Source organism: Ranitomeya variabilis, chromosome 3, assembly GCF_051348905.1.
Source record: "Ranitomeya variabilis isolate aRanVar5 chromosome 3, aRanVar5.hap1, whole genome shotgun sequence".
NCBI lineage: Eukaryota > Metazoa > Chordata > Amphibia > Anura > Dendrobatidae > Ranitomeya > Ranitomeya variabilis.
Genome location: NC_135234.1, coordinates 128,168,088 through 128,183,174, shown reverse-complemented (window position 1 = coordinate 128,183,174; position 15,087 = coordinate 128,168,088). Strand labels below are relative to the sequence as shown.

At 39.0% G+C, this 15,087-nt stretch overlaps 1 protein-coding gene across 1 annotated transcript; it reads left to right on the top strand.

Moving 5' to 3' along the window:
• Nucleotides 1–1,856: 1,856 nt before the first annotated feature.
• Nucleotides 1,857–13,972, top strand: ARX (aristaless related homeobox). The gene is made up of 5 exons (XM_077294672.1): nt 1,857–2,210; nt 3,518–4,283; nt 5,806–5,851; nt 9,490–9,818; nt 12,887–13,972. Exons 1-5 carry the CDS (start codon nt 2,024–2,026, stop codon nt 13,125–13,127), a joined length of 1,569 nt encoding a protein of 522 aa, XP_077150787.1. The 5' UTR covers nt 1,857–2,023; the 3' UTR covers nt 13,128–13,972.
• Nucleotides 13,973–15,087: the final 1,115 nt, after the last annotated feature.

The window sequence follows — 15,087 nt, the reverse complement described above, 5'->3', positions numbered from 1 at the left end:
GACTGGCACTGGTGTTAGTTATAGCATCGGTATAGAATAGTTGGGTGTGTATATATATATACACATGTATAGAAAATTGTGTGTGTATATATATATATATATATATATATATATATATATATATATATACACTATATGAATATATATGTATATATAAATAATATTTATATTAGCAGCATCCCCATAAATATTTTTCAACCTCTCTCTCTCAGATACATGGACTAAATCATTACATTGTCACTAGAGATGGACACAGCTACCCCATTAAACAAAGACAACGCTCTTGCTATTATCTGCAGTCACTTTCCATACACAGAGAGTCCAGATCGACTGAATGCTGGATATTCAGCTTAAAGCAACCCCATGTGATCTTGTTCTGTAGCTAACATATCATTTATGCAAATTGTATAGTTCTCATCACTATCAATTGTTAACACTATAAAGTATGTGGGGATAGATAGATAGATAGATAGATAGATAGATAGATAGATAGATAGATAGATAGATAGATAGCTATGGGATAGATAGATAGATAGATAGATAGATAGATAGATAGATAGATAGATAGATAGATAGATCTAATTAGTAGACAGAGCCCCACAGCAACTTTAAGCGCAAAAAAAAACACTTTTATTTGCCCTTGTAGCTTCAACGTTTCGGCCCAGTGTATACAGGCCTTCCTCAGGGATAGATAGATGGATGGATAGATAGATAGACAGATAGATAGATAGATAGATAGATAGATAGATAGATAGATAGATAGATAGATAGATAGATAGAATGGGCCACCTCTGTCTACGCTACACTCCATGACATATTATCATGTGAAATCCGTCTCCAGATGTGGATTACACTTATGAGAAGTTCCCATTATGACTCCTTGTATTTTTAAATACTGACTGTCAGCGATTCAAGTACGTCTTTGTAAAATGCTCTTTTTATTAGATACGTTGAAGTGGAGAGGAGGGGGGTGATGGAGGTACAGATGATGATACATTAAACCTGCCCTGGATCACTATGTGGATGGAGCCGACATTAAATATGCTGTATCACATCTAGAGCCAGTGGAAAGCACATCAAGTTCATGGTAATTGAATTCAGCCATTAATAAATGCGGCACACAGGAGAGGGGGAGAGGACGGGGATATTCGGGACTCGTTCACTATATATTCATCAGGGACAATATATGTGATGGAGAATTATTATCACTTAGCCATCTATAATGGAAATACGCTAGGGTGTGTACTTATATTTCTGTCATATTCCTCAATACATACCGGCTTATTATCATCAGAAAGTTGACTTTTGTTACAGTTCATTATTTATTGATTTATTGCTGTTTGATATTTCAGCAATGTATCAATGATGTATCAATGTGTCAGGTATTTTCATATTGTAATTATGAAACAAGAAATCTCGCCCGTGTGTAACGATTCTACATTGATGGCATAACATATATGGTATAAATAAAATAAAGCTATATACTATATAAACATATTTGATTTAAAGGAAAAAAAATATATATAAATGCAACTAATGAAGCTATAGTGTCTTGCGACATTTCTAATTGTGTCTATTCCTGCTAACTTGTGTCTGTGAACAGTAATATACCATATGTGCAGGATATTGTGAGTAAATGACATCTACAGGGTAAGAGCTCAGGTCTCCATCATGCCTCATCTGAGCACTGTGCCCTTGGAGTGAGAACATTGAACCTGGTGTATAATAATGTGTTGGCAGTAGATGAATAATCCATGGTGATGAGGGGCTCCAGTCCAGGCTTTGGTGCCAACCATTGGCTAATCTGTGTATGAAGAGTAGCAGAGTGTGTGAGAGCCAATCCAGGAGCTCTGTGTAACACGTGGAGGAGAGGGCTCAGGAGCTGAGCTGTGCACTTCACTCCACTGCTGCCTGGTGCCCTGATCAGGAGCAGGGGGACAGGGACTAATGTGGGATCCTGCACACACTCTCATCAGACAAGCAGCAGCAGCACCAAGAGCAAGAGGGGCATCAAAGCACAGCCATGAGCAGCCAGTACCATGAGGAGGCAACCGAGAGGCCGGAGTGCAAAAGTAAATCCCCCACCCTGCTGTCCTCATACTGCATAGACAGCATTCTGGGCAGGAGGAGCCCCTGCAAGATGAGGCTGCTTGGCACCCAGACTCTGCCATCCCTGACCACCAGGACTGACCAGGATAAAACTTTGGAAGGTAAGGGAACCGAGATAGTTCACACACTGTGCAGGCCTGTGTGCCCAGCGTGTGCAGAAGACAACTGTACCAGCTCTAAAGTAATCACTTCTAGGGTATGATTTTTATTTTTATTTTTTTAACAATCACCTTTCAATTTGTATAAATTTTTTTTAGAATATTTTTTCTTAAATTCTTAGATAAAAATATTTTAGAACGTATATGTATATTAGTTGGTTTTGTTATTAAAGCATGTATTATTATTATTTTAAATACATATTTTAGTCTGAAATATTTACATTGATTTTTTTCAAACAAAGAACAGTTTTTTGTTTTTAACAAGAACTCAATAAATAGTTTTTCAGAATATACACTTGTGTGAATGCGTGTATGTATATATGTATGACTATATGTGTGTATATGCATGTGTAAACGTGTGAATATATGTATGCATAAATATATGTGTATATATATCTATGTATGTGTGTGTGTTTATATGCATATACATGTATATAAATATATATGTGTGTGTGTAATGTTGCTGCACTACATAGTACCTGTATGATAATAAGAAGATTTATTTACATTTTTATCATTGCATTAGATAAACTAATGATTGATAGGTAAATACATTTACAAAATGTAGGTAGAAATCTTCTGCATGTATTTTTACATTCTATGAAGGAATATTGTTTTCATTGCACACAATGTGCTGAGGAAATAGAATTCCTTCAGAGAACACAGTTACATACAGAATATATTTATCTGCAATGTAATACGACAGTTAATTTCGATGTCACAATTGAGCTATTATTTAATAGATATTTTGCAGTCTGATATCTGCCCCTTGTGCTCCCTGCTTCTGGCTGAGGGAAGGCTTCCAATCTGCCATCCTATTTCTCCTTGGCATGTCTTCGTCTCCGGAGCCCTGAGCCGACGTGCCCATGTAACTGTATCCCCTCACTTGTGGCTTTAATAAACATATGGAGGGTTGGAGGTGAAATCTACTTGTACATGTGTTGAAATTCCTTGTTGACAGTAATTAGAGCGCTTCCAGAGGCATCCAATTACCAGAATGTGTGATGTTAACTGCACCATTCAATCCAGTGCACAGGAGAATGGCTCTGCCATAGTGGCTGTGTGGGGCTGAATTGTTATCTTTCCAGCAGAGCATAGCTGAGGGATCTTCTCCTACTTCTTCATGGCCACTTTCACACCACATCCCGTGTTCCTGCTCGTATAATGTGCAGCATGAGCCGTGATATGGGGATGATACAATAGAAATAAATGGATTTCTACATATTCTCTCTTTTTCTGACCCCCTGAAGGTTCTCCCAAGAACAACTCTACATTTGAGGCTGAGCTGCATCTACCTCCCAAGCTGAGAAGGCTCTATGGTCCTGTGGGGGCAGCTGGGCGGATTCACATCCAGTCTCTGCCTGATGCCAGGTCAGCAGTGCCCAGGTCGGATAAAACTGATCGGCTCCTATTACTTGGGGGTGCAGGAGAAAGCAGCTGGGAGAACCACAGCCTGAAGATCAGCCAGGCCCCACAGGTCAGCATCAGCCGCAGCAAGTCCTACCGAGAGAACAGCGCCCCCCTGCTGCGAGAAGACCAGAGCAGTCCTGATGGTCTCCAGCCACCGCTCCAGACAGGTGCCTCTCTGCAGGACAGACTGGGAGTGATAGCCCAAAACCCGACAGAGGACGAAGAGGAGGATGAGGAAGATGAGGAAGATGAAGATGACGATGAAGAGGATGAGACTAATAAGCAGCACAATAGTAATAACACCAGCAACAATGCTAACAGAGGACTCCTGAAGGAGCAGCACCAACAATTCCAGCAACAGCAGCCGCAGCAGGCGGGATGTGGACCTGATGGAGACATGTCTCCTAAGGAGGAACTTCTGCTTCACGCTTCAGATGCTGATGGCAAAGATGGCGAGGACAGTGTGTGCCTGTCAGCAGGTAGTGACTCAGAGGAGGGCATGCTAAAGAGGAAGCAGAGGAGGTATAGGACCACCTTCACCAGCTACCAGCTAGAAGAACTAGAAAGGGCTTTCCAGAAGACCCACTACCCGGACGTCTTCACAAGGTATCTTCATGAGGCTTTATAGTAAAGTCGTTTCATCTATAAGAAATCTGAGACATCAGCCTAAATTACACAGGAACACTAATTCTAATTAGTTTATTATTATTAGTTATAATAAAATCTGCAATAATGTAACTGACTTGTAGTTAAACGTCACAGAAAGATTCCACCCCGGATCCGACCTGCTGCTCAAGGACGTTTACAGGTCCGCGATTCCTATTTTTATGATCAGGGCTCATTTCCACATGCGAGTCACACGTCCGTATCTCGCATGTGGAAACCAAGCTGTGGAGCCGGCACTGAGGAGCGGAGCGTGCGGCCGCATAGGAACACATGGAGCTGCACGCTCCGCTCCAAAGTGCCGGCTCCACAGCTTGGTTTCCACATGCGAGATACGGACGTGTGCCTCGCATGTGGAAATGAGCCCTGAGCCTCACACACGGCCGGTAATGGCTGTAATTCCCAGAGCAGAGGGATGTTACTACCAGCACCGGCCGATGTATTTATATCTGCCGTGTCAGCGGTGCCACAGATCAGTTACATTGTGTGCAGACGGAAAGCGAGGGCTGCAGGCGATCCCCACCCAGTCAGTGTCCGGGGGTCCTCACCAGCCACGCCTGATCACTGGCAGCATTAAGAAAATGCAATATATAGACATACACAAGTGTTCATGAGACCATTATTGTCTATTAATAAAACACATTTTTCAGTTAAAGTATGTTGCTTTCTGACCGGAATATCAGTGTGTATATATAGATAGATAGATAGATAGATAGATAGATAGATAGATAGATAGATAGATAGATAGATAGATAGATAGATAGATAGGTAGATTAAAAAATGCCTTGATCTAAAACTAGAAAATTTTGCCTTGATACTGAACCACAGAAATTAGCGGAATCGATGGCAGAGATTCTTCCCATGATTTGCGGATAAGGCTATACAGAATTTATGTAATTTAATTTTCTATGTAACAATCTTTACACACATGCCACACGTATGTATAATATTTAAAACACATTGTGTGAAAAGTGTATATATTTACCGTAGCATTATTTTCCTGATTTTTTTTTTATAACGGATGGAAGAAAAAAATATTACCTGTATCATTACTAATTTATAGTTCTATATGGGAATACATAGGAGATATGTATCTATCTATTTATCTATCTATCTATATTTAAACACATACATTATCAAGCAATTATATATTTCTACTTATATTAAAGTTCGTGAGTAATTTAATATGCAAGCATTCATTACTTAGGAAAGTAGAGCTGTAGATATAATTAATTAAATGTAATATATATATATATATATATATATATATATATATATAAACTTATACTTCCTATTTTCATACTTATTTGTGGTTCATTATTGTTGTTAATTGTTAGTATTAGTAGCAGTAATAGTAGTGTAATTGATTGATTGGTTATTCGTATAAGGATGAATTTGTCTATTATTTTTTAAGTAAAACTCTATGAACTGATATTATGTTTTGTTCACTTTTGTGTTCATGAAGAGAGGAGCTAGCCATGCGCCTGGACCTGACTGAAGCCAGAGTACAGGTGGGTACTGATGTGGTGTTAGGGTCTGTCTTTTTATACAAAATACATGATTCTATCTATATAGCTATGTATGATCTATCTATCTATTATCTATTATCTATCTATAGATCTATCTATCTATCCCCTATCAGCTCTATCTATCTGTCTATTTATTATCTATCTATCTATCTATCTATCTATCTATCTATCTATCCCCTATCAGCTCTATCTGTCTATTTATTATCTATCTATCCCCTATCTATCTATCTATCTATCTATCTATCTATCTATCTATCTATCCCCTATCTATCTAATCTATCTATCTATCTATCTATCTATCTATCTATCCTCTATCTATCTATCCTCTATCTATGTATCTATCTACCTATCTATCATCTATCTATCTATCTATCTATCTATCTATCTATCTATCTACCTATCTAACCTCTATCTATCTATCTATCTATCTATCTATCTATCCTCTATCTATCTATCTATCTATCTATCTATCTATCTATCTATCTATCTATCCTCTATCTATCTATCTATCTATCTATCTATCTATCTATCTATCTATCTCTATCTCCCTGACCTCCATTTCCCCCAGCACACATGTGTGCCCTTTGCTGCCTATTTATAGAAGCCCCAATGTCACTGCTGCCTGCAATCACAGACTAAATGCTACACTGAAAACAAATCAATCTCCCTTGAGTCCAGGAATTAATTAATCAAACAAAGTGCAATTATTACCTTCCACCTCTGATCAGTGTGAAGGCCACTGGGGATGAAGCCCCCGCACAGCACGGTGCTTGGGGCAGGTGAAGGGGGCTGGGGTGGTGGGGAGCAGGTTGGGGACTGTACAGTTGGGGCTCTGGTTGTTATAGACATTGTGCTGAGCTCAGGGCAGGTATTTGGCTGTGATGAAGCCTCCAATCGGGCGCTATAAAAGCACACTTAGTGCTAGAGCAAACAGGGCTGCTCCATGGCAGAGGGCTGTTTGATTTGCCCAAGGAGCTGGCTAATGCTATTTGATTTGCCCTTTTTGTGATAGCATTGATCTAATGGCTGCCCTGGGAGTGAGTGCAGTGCTATTAGAGGTGTTTGCTCTCCATATCCCGAGCCAGGGCTCATAACCACAGAGACGATAAACATTGGGATGCCCTGATTGCCAACACGAAGCAGATGTCTCCGAGCAAATCACTTTACTGGGACAATCAGGCGCTGATAAAGCATCATAAATTCCATATGGCTCATTTAATACACAACAGTTTCTAGCATTAGGTGGGGGGGATTGGCCCCTCTCCTTGTTGACACATTGCTCCATTGTCAAACAGGGATGTGACAGTACAGTCAGTGGATCTGACACTTGGGGGGCAGTCGTGGGAAAACCAGCTAAAACAAAACCAGAGAGGTTCACGAAATATTAGTATATACATGCAAGATATGGCGGTTAAATGGTTAATAAATGCTTAGGTGCATGCTGGTAATTAAGTGCTAAACTGACACAAAATGTATAATCTAATATAATCTATCTATCTCATTCCTTCTATCTATATATCTATCTATCTATCTATCTATCTATCTATCTATCTATCTATCTATCCCATATCTCTCTCTCTCTCTATCTATCCACATAATGTATGTAATAAATTATAATATACTATATGCATCTGTAACTTATTGTGTATTATATTCAGCACATATTTATTGCTTATATTTACACAGAACATTTAAGTTGGGTACTTATTAGATATATTTTTTTATTAAAAATATTAAATCATATTTTCGGTTGTATCGAAATAGTAAAGATAAAATAGAAAAAAAGCTAGGATATATATCCCTTGTACAGTTTAAATGCGCTGCATATATATATATATATTTATTTATTTAAAGAATATGTAATAGAAGAAGAAGCACTCATGGAGCTGCTAGAAATTATTACAATTATTAGTAAAGCAGATATGATCTCTGATTTTGGCGACGTGGCAGTGATTTCATAGTAGATGAGTGTAATATTGCCGCTCTGTGTACACACAGACACATGAGCTGATCATTTATGACACATGTTGCGGAGGATAGCACACTGTGTAGTATTTATAGGGCGGTAATGAGGATTTTATGAGCAAGTTTAATAGGCGATCGCCTTCCTGCTACCAGTGCTCCTGTCACATGCAGGACACATCACCCAAGAGGCGCCGCAGCTTCTCTTCCCGGACCGCGTGTCTCCATTATACACAGAATAATAGTGCTCATACAGCGACAACTCACAGTGACACCTATATACACATCTATCTATCTATCTATCTATCTATCTATCTATCTATCTATCTATCTATCTATCTATCAATCTCATATCTATCTATCTCATATCTATCTATCTATCTGCACATTACGTTAGTCTACGAGTATATAGTGTATTTTTACAACAACGGTTAATAGTTTAATAGCAGTAATATATCATGGTAGGGTATTATGTTTGATTGGGAATTAGTATGAATGCGACTCTGGAGCCCAGTGCCGGCTCCTCATCAGTGCAGGTAGTGCTATTAGTGTACAGTGCAGGCAGTAGCAGCTATCTGATGACAGCCTGTGTCTGGGCAATCACCTGCAGCACACACGGCTCTTATTAATCAGCCTGCCTGGATTCTAAGCAAGAAATAACTCTAGCAGTCATTATATACTGCTGTACTGTAATATACTACTGCGGCCATTATATACTGCTGTACTGTAATATACTACTGCGGCCATTATATACTGCTCTACTGTAATATACTACTGCGGCCATTATATACTGCTGTACTGTAAATATACTACTGCGGCCATTATATACTGCTGTACTGTAATATACTACTGCGGCCATTATATACTGCTGTACTGTAATATACTACTGCGGCCATTATATACTGCTGTACCGTAATATACTACTGCGGCCATTATATACTGCTGTACTGTAATATACTACTGCGGCCATTATATACTGCTGTACTGTAATATACTACTGCGGCCATTATATAGTACTGTACTCTGCTTCTGCTGTCCTGCCGGCAATTACTGACAGCACCAATTCATTACAGGCAATAGTATTATATCTGCCATCACTTTACATAAATCAGGTGTACTCCAGGGTAATGTGTATTTTACATTTTGCATACGAGCTGTATGTGCTCCGGATATAGATAGAAGAGATGTATGATGTAATATTACTGTCATTTGGCACAGCAACCTGTTGTAATAATACACATCACACTCTCATGCACAGACAATACTGACGCATACATACACACTGTATACACACACTTACACACCATATAGGCTCATACACACACACAGTATCCATACATACACATCACACGCTACATATACACACAGTATACATACACACAGTATACATACATACACATCACACGCTGCATATACACACAGTATACATACATACACACAGTATACACACAGTATACACACAGTATACACACATATACACAGTATACACACAGTATACATACATACACACAGTATACACACAGTATGCACATATACACACAATATACATACACTCTTTATGTACATTTTTCAGACGTAGTTACAGATTAAACAGATATTGTAAAGTCCTAGGAGAAGGATCCATCACTTTATAATGGAGCTGATCTTGTCGATATCAGGTTTGGTTTCAAAACCGAAGAGCCAAATGGAGGAAGCGGGAGAAGGCAGGTGCCCAGACCCATGCCCCAGGTTTGCCCTTTCCAGGCCCGCTGTCTGGCAGTCACCCGCTGAGTCCGTACCTAGATGCCAGCCCGTTCCCTCCTCACCACCCTGCCTTGGACTCTGCCTGGACTGCCGCTGCCGCCGCCGCTGCTGCTGCCTTCCCCAGTCTACCTCCCCCACCAGGATCCACAGGATTACCTCCCAGCGGTACCCCACTAGGACTCAGCACTTTCCTGGGGGCAGCTGTGTTCCGACACCCGGCCTTCATCAGCCCCGCATTTGGCAGGTAAATACTAACCACACTCATACTGGGCACTGCTACGTTATTGGATTGCACTAGATGACGCAATGGATGCAGGGGGATGTCAGCCTGATTTATTATGATTATTATTATTATTTCTCAATAGCCTATAGCACGTGTCTTAGGCAAGTCATAGATGTATGGCCTATGCATAAGACGATAGATAGATAGATAGATAGATAGATAGATAGATAGATAGATAGATAGATAGATAGATAGATAGATAGATAGATAGATAGATGTAAAAGGAAAAACAGGGACACTCTGGTACGTAAAAAAAAAATCAGACAAAAATAAAGAAATGGAGTCGGCACATTATAAAAGTATGGCAAAAGAAGTGTGGTTTATTAGCCCATAGTGGCAGGCAACGTTTCGGTTCTAAAGTGCGAACCTTCCTCAAGCTTCAGGAATATTCAACCTTTAGAACTGAAATGTTGCCTGACACCATCGACTAATAAATCACTTTTTTTGCCATACTTTTTGGTTTTCTGCCTCTCTTCCTTTTTTTCTGAATAGATAAACGGATAGAAAAATATCCAGGCAATAAAATAATAGAACAACACTATAATTGGTATAGTGGGTGCCAGGCCTCCGACAATGTCCAATTGTTGTGGCATACAACATAAAAAGAGAGGCAGCACTCCAGAGTAAATGTAAAGTGTAGACCTTATTCAGCCCAGTGACAACCATGCCCTGTCACAGTTCACATGGATTGAAAAAGGTTCTGTGAACCGAAACGTTGCCACTGGGCGGAATCATTTCCACACTCTATTTACATTTATTCTAGTTCTGCCTCTCTTTTAATATTTTTTTCAGATGGATAGATAGAAACCATCTTGAAACAACAAAAACACAGTATAAACCTGTAAACAATAATGAATGAAGGTCACAATAAATTAGAAATATATAATAATTCTACTAGAGACAGAAGTAACCGGAGATCCACAACCACCTGACTTGTGGCCAAGGGATCCAGAATAGAAAAAAAAAATAGAAAAAAAAAACAACCATTGTCATCACTTAGTCTCACAGGACCATTTCTCTCTCTTCTCTATGTCAATAATCCTATTATTATACACAGAGAAGACTGTAGGTTTAGTAGCCCTATAGCACAACCAGCAGGAATAAAGTCACTCATGTCCCTGCTTCACATACATTACAGCTAATAGAGGATTATTCTCAGAAAATGGGGGGACATTACACATTTGGACCCCAATTATTTGATTTATATATATGGTATAGTCATTTCATAAGAAGGCAGAGATGGAAATATATGTTCTATGTTTTTTAGACGAATGCTGCCTACCAGGCCATGGCTCATCTAGTTGTCTTTCTGTGAAAGTTGATTATCTGACAGTTTCTATAAGGCAACATACAGTATGGGGTAATGGGGACAGTGAAGGTCATATAGGAACGTGTGTACCCCAATATTTGTTGTCCCCTAACACAGTAGTCTCTGCAAAATGTCAACAACTGATCACAAAGTAATGCATTTTAACTGTAATAATAGCTTGTGTAGCTTGTGCTCTTAATTTTTTTTTTTTTTACAATTTATGTGATTTGTGCATCCTTATGAAGAACATTGAGGTTCCATTGCCACATTCCTTTATTTTGGAAATGTCCAGTTCCATATCCCCTTAGAGCTTTCTGTCTCTGAGGATTATAGTCTGTTATTTTGATAAACATGGGACATCTTTCCCCCCCACAGTATTTTAGGACATTCTTGGGCCATTTATCTGTCAGGAGTGTCACATATGCCCCTCTTCCTCTGTGTCTTCTCATTGGTAATAGTGCAGTGTATGTGTCTTTTGCTCCTGTCATTGCTCAGCTCCGCACAAGATAGTATCTCTCAGTAGCAGAGCCAAGAGTCTTCAAATATCACAGCAAGGAAGCTGATGATCACAAGCCTGGCTAATGGAGAGTCTATAAATCTCCCTATGTCTCCTGGGCCTGTCACCTGTATTTTGGTGGCTTCTGTGGGGAGAGCAGTAAAACATCTAGAGCAAAGTATAATTGCTCTTCTGTCATTCAGCCGAGATGCCAGGTCGCTGATGGGGATTTGACATTCAGCTACAGGGAAAAAAAATATAAGTATTACTTCCAGCTAGAGAAAGGCCATCAGTGTTGGGAAGCAGTTGAGCTCCTAACCTGGAGTCTTAAAGGAACATTGATCTTAAAGTCTTTGGATGATTGCACAGAAAATATTAGACACAGAATATTTTTGATGGGGTGCAAACAATTCCTTTATAACATTGATTACAGTCTGACATTAGGAGCCAAGTATCATTTAAGCTGCTGATTAATTGGATGATTGATTTAATGTAAGAGATCACAGGAAACCTACTAAAACTGGCCATAGATATATGATTTACTAATGGGTCCATCAACATCACAATGTGGGTTTATAAGATCTGACCAGTCATTTTTTTTTTTTAAGTTAAACTGCTCCAAATTGGTTGCAGAAGTCTCTAAATATGGTACAGAACTCACCTCATTTATATATATATATATGTATGTATATAACAGAAGTTTCTAAATATGGTACAGAACTCACCTCATTTATCTATCTATGTATCTATCTATCTATCTATCTATCTATCTATCTATCTATCTATCTATATGAGTTACAGAAATTTCTAAGAAATTATTACCCTGTATCCACCCCTAGTTATTTGCAAAGCAGTCACACGCTATTTAGGGACCCCCTAATATAATAATAAATAATAATAATATGATAATCCTGTACTGAATATGTTCAGCTTTTCCTTTCTATGATTATATGATCTAAGATATGATATAACCACAACCCAGACTGTATTATGGCCATACCAGATCTGCTATTGGTGTGGACTTTTTCTTAAAATATTGTGTGATTAAGTGAAAGGAAAACACAAGTTGAATATTAGAGGGGATGTTCTATATTTGTAGCCTGGGCGGGTAGGCGAGTCAGACCATTTACACAGGTTTAGTAAAGATTCTTATTTTGCGCGGATACTCCGTGTATTGCTGTTGCTGTGCCCCATTGCCTCTGACCAGTGCCCTTTGCTCCGCAGGCTCTTCTCCACCATGGCTCCCCTGACTAGTGCTTCCACTGCTGCCGCTCTTCTCAGACAGCCCAACCCTGCCGTGGAGAGCGCAGCGCCACCTGGCGGCCTCTCAGACCCAGTCACAGCCGCAGCGGACAGGAGGGCGTCCAGTATAGCAGCCCTCAGGCTGAAAGCGAAAGAGCACGCAGCACAGCTCACACAGCTCAACATCCTCCCCGGGAACAGCACAGGGAAAGAGGTCTGCTAAGCCCGGGCCTCCACCCCACCTCACCGAGCAAGACCAAATGGAGGGCAAGGAACCCAGCCGAGGACCAGAGACTGGAGGACTGTGCCAGAAGAGTGATGGAGCCTCCTTGTCTCACAGTAATAAAGAGTGGACGACTTTATGCAGCTCCACAGCAGAAACCTTGGTACTGTACGACGTCACTGCTCTCTCTGTGACGTCACAGTATTGCTGTAGTTAAGCAAATGAAACAAGAAAAAAACACTTGAGCCAGTTTTATTTCTCGTCCTTCACACAATAATTTTTTTTTTCCTTTGGGAAAGAGGGGGTTTCTGGGACATTCCCTCCACCATATTATTAACCCTGCCTCTGCCAGGATGCCTCTACTGAGGCAGAGCTGTTCCTTTATGCAGAACTTTGCCATTGATACACAACTCTCCTTAGCTGAAAGATCTAGTCAGTGCACTTACAAGAGATGTATATCTGTGTTGTATTCTTTAGCTTGCACCAACCAAGGTTCTTTTTTTTTCTTTCTTTCTTTCTTTTTTTTTTTTCTTTTGTCTTTATACCAAACCAAAGGGAAATGAACTGTCAGATTTATGGACTGTTGAAGTCACTAAACTGTGATTACTGATTCTGTACATAATAACATTGTTATAAAAAAAAAATAAGGAAAAAGAGCTTTGTATATTTGAAATGTTATAAAAGAATTGCACTCAGTGTAGTGTTGTAAGTTTGTCGAGCTGTAGAATTCTATCTGTGTTGTAGATACCACACGGTTCCTAGCACAAATATTTATGTCAAAACCCTTTATTTAACTTATTAACTGTAGAGCTTTCCAAACCTTTAAATCAATGCTACCGTACCTGTGTAATGTTGTCTTCTTGTCGTCATTTTCCAGACTTTCCATTGGGGAAGCGCGCCACTCAGAATAAAACGAGACAAACAAAAAGCAGCAATTATATGTTTAACTAAACCCAAAGCCTTCTCCATGTATATACCTAGAAATATGGGTGCGAGTGATTTGTGTGACTGCACGGAGTGTCTTAGTTATTTCACAAGGTGTCTCATAATTCACTCAATGACATCAATCAGTAAGGATCTCATTTTAATGATAAAATCTGCTGGTTTCATCCCTAATTCCAGTAGACAGATGATAACACTTCCATAATACATGCACACACCTCTCCAATTAAATCAGGGACTGGGGTTTTTTTTAGGACCATTCATGAGACCCCTATCAATATTACTATTAGGACTGATGTTGGAAACATACATCAATTGCTGCATGATAATAAATCATCATTCACACTAATGTTGCAAATAATATAATTTACTATATTTTACTAAATTATAACCATTATATCATTAGTGGGTTTGCCTTACGTTTAGTTTTAATATATGTGACGATAGCCTTGATTATTTGTGTCTACATAAATTGTAATTTGAGGTTCACTAACTTTAAAAAAAAAAAAAATGAAAATACCCATGCTCTAATATAAAAGTGTGAATTGAAGTATGTTGACGTAAACATATATAATTGCAATGTGCGGCCTACAGGGATAAGACAAGATGATGCAATATAATAATAAATCAGGGTTAATATCAAACAAAAAAAATCTTCTTACTAGTGCGCCATATATTAGTAGTGACTGACTGAATATATTAATGTATTAATGTCTGAACTAATATAAAAGTAGCATCTGGAGTGTGATTCCTTATGTCTGACCTATATGTCGCCCATGTTTGTCTTATCTCCTTCTTTACAAGATAAATAGAAAGCTGTTGATACTTTTAGAGGGAACATTGCGATAATTTGATAAATATGGCACATGTATAGAATGCTGTATTTTCTAAAATAATGAATAACATAAGCCCCATTGTATCAAAGGCTACATGGCACGCTGAAGGTACGTAATGAGCATTTATTTAAATTTTGCTACACATGTAGAACCATTACTGAGGATATCAATAAATTGGTCCA

What these genes read in the sequence shown, in the direction of transcription:
- ARX (XM_077294672.1), top strand. Translation starts at nt 2,024, where the DNA reads ATGAGCAGCCAGTACCATGAGGAGGCAACCGAGAGGCCGGAGTGCAAA. An exon ending in TGACTGAAGCCAGAGTACAG is followed by an intron (nt 5,852 to 9,489) that starts GTGGGTACTGAT and finishes TGTCGATATCAG; the next exon opens with GTTTGGTTTCAAAACCGAAG. An exon ending in ATCAGCCCCGCATTTGGCAG is followed by an intron (nt 9,819 to 12,886) that starts GTAAATACTAAC and finishes TTTGCTCCGCAG; the next exon opens with GCTCTTCTCCACCATGGCTC.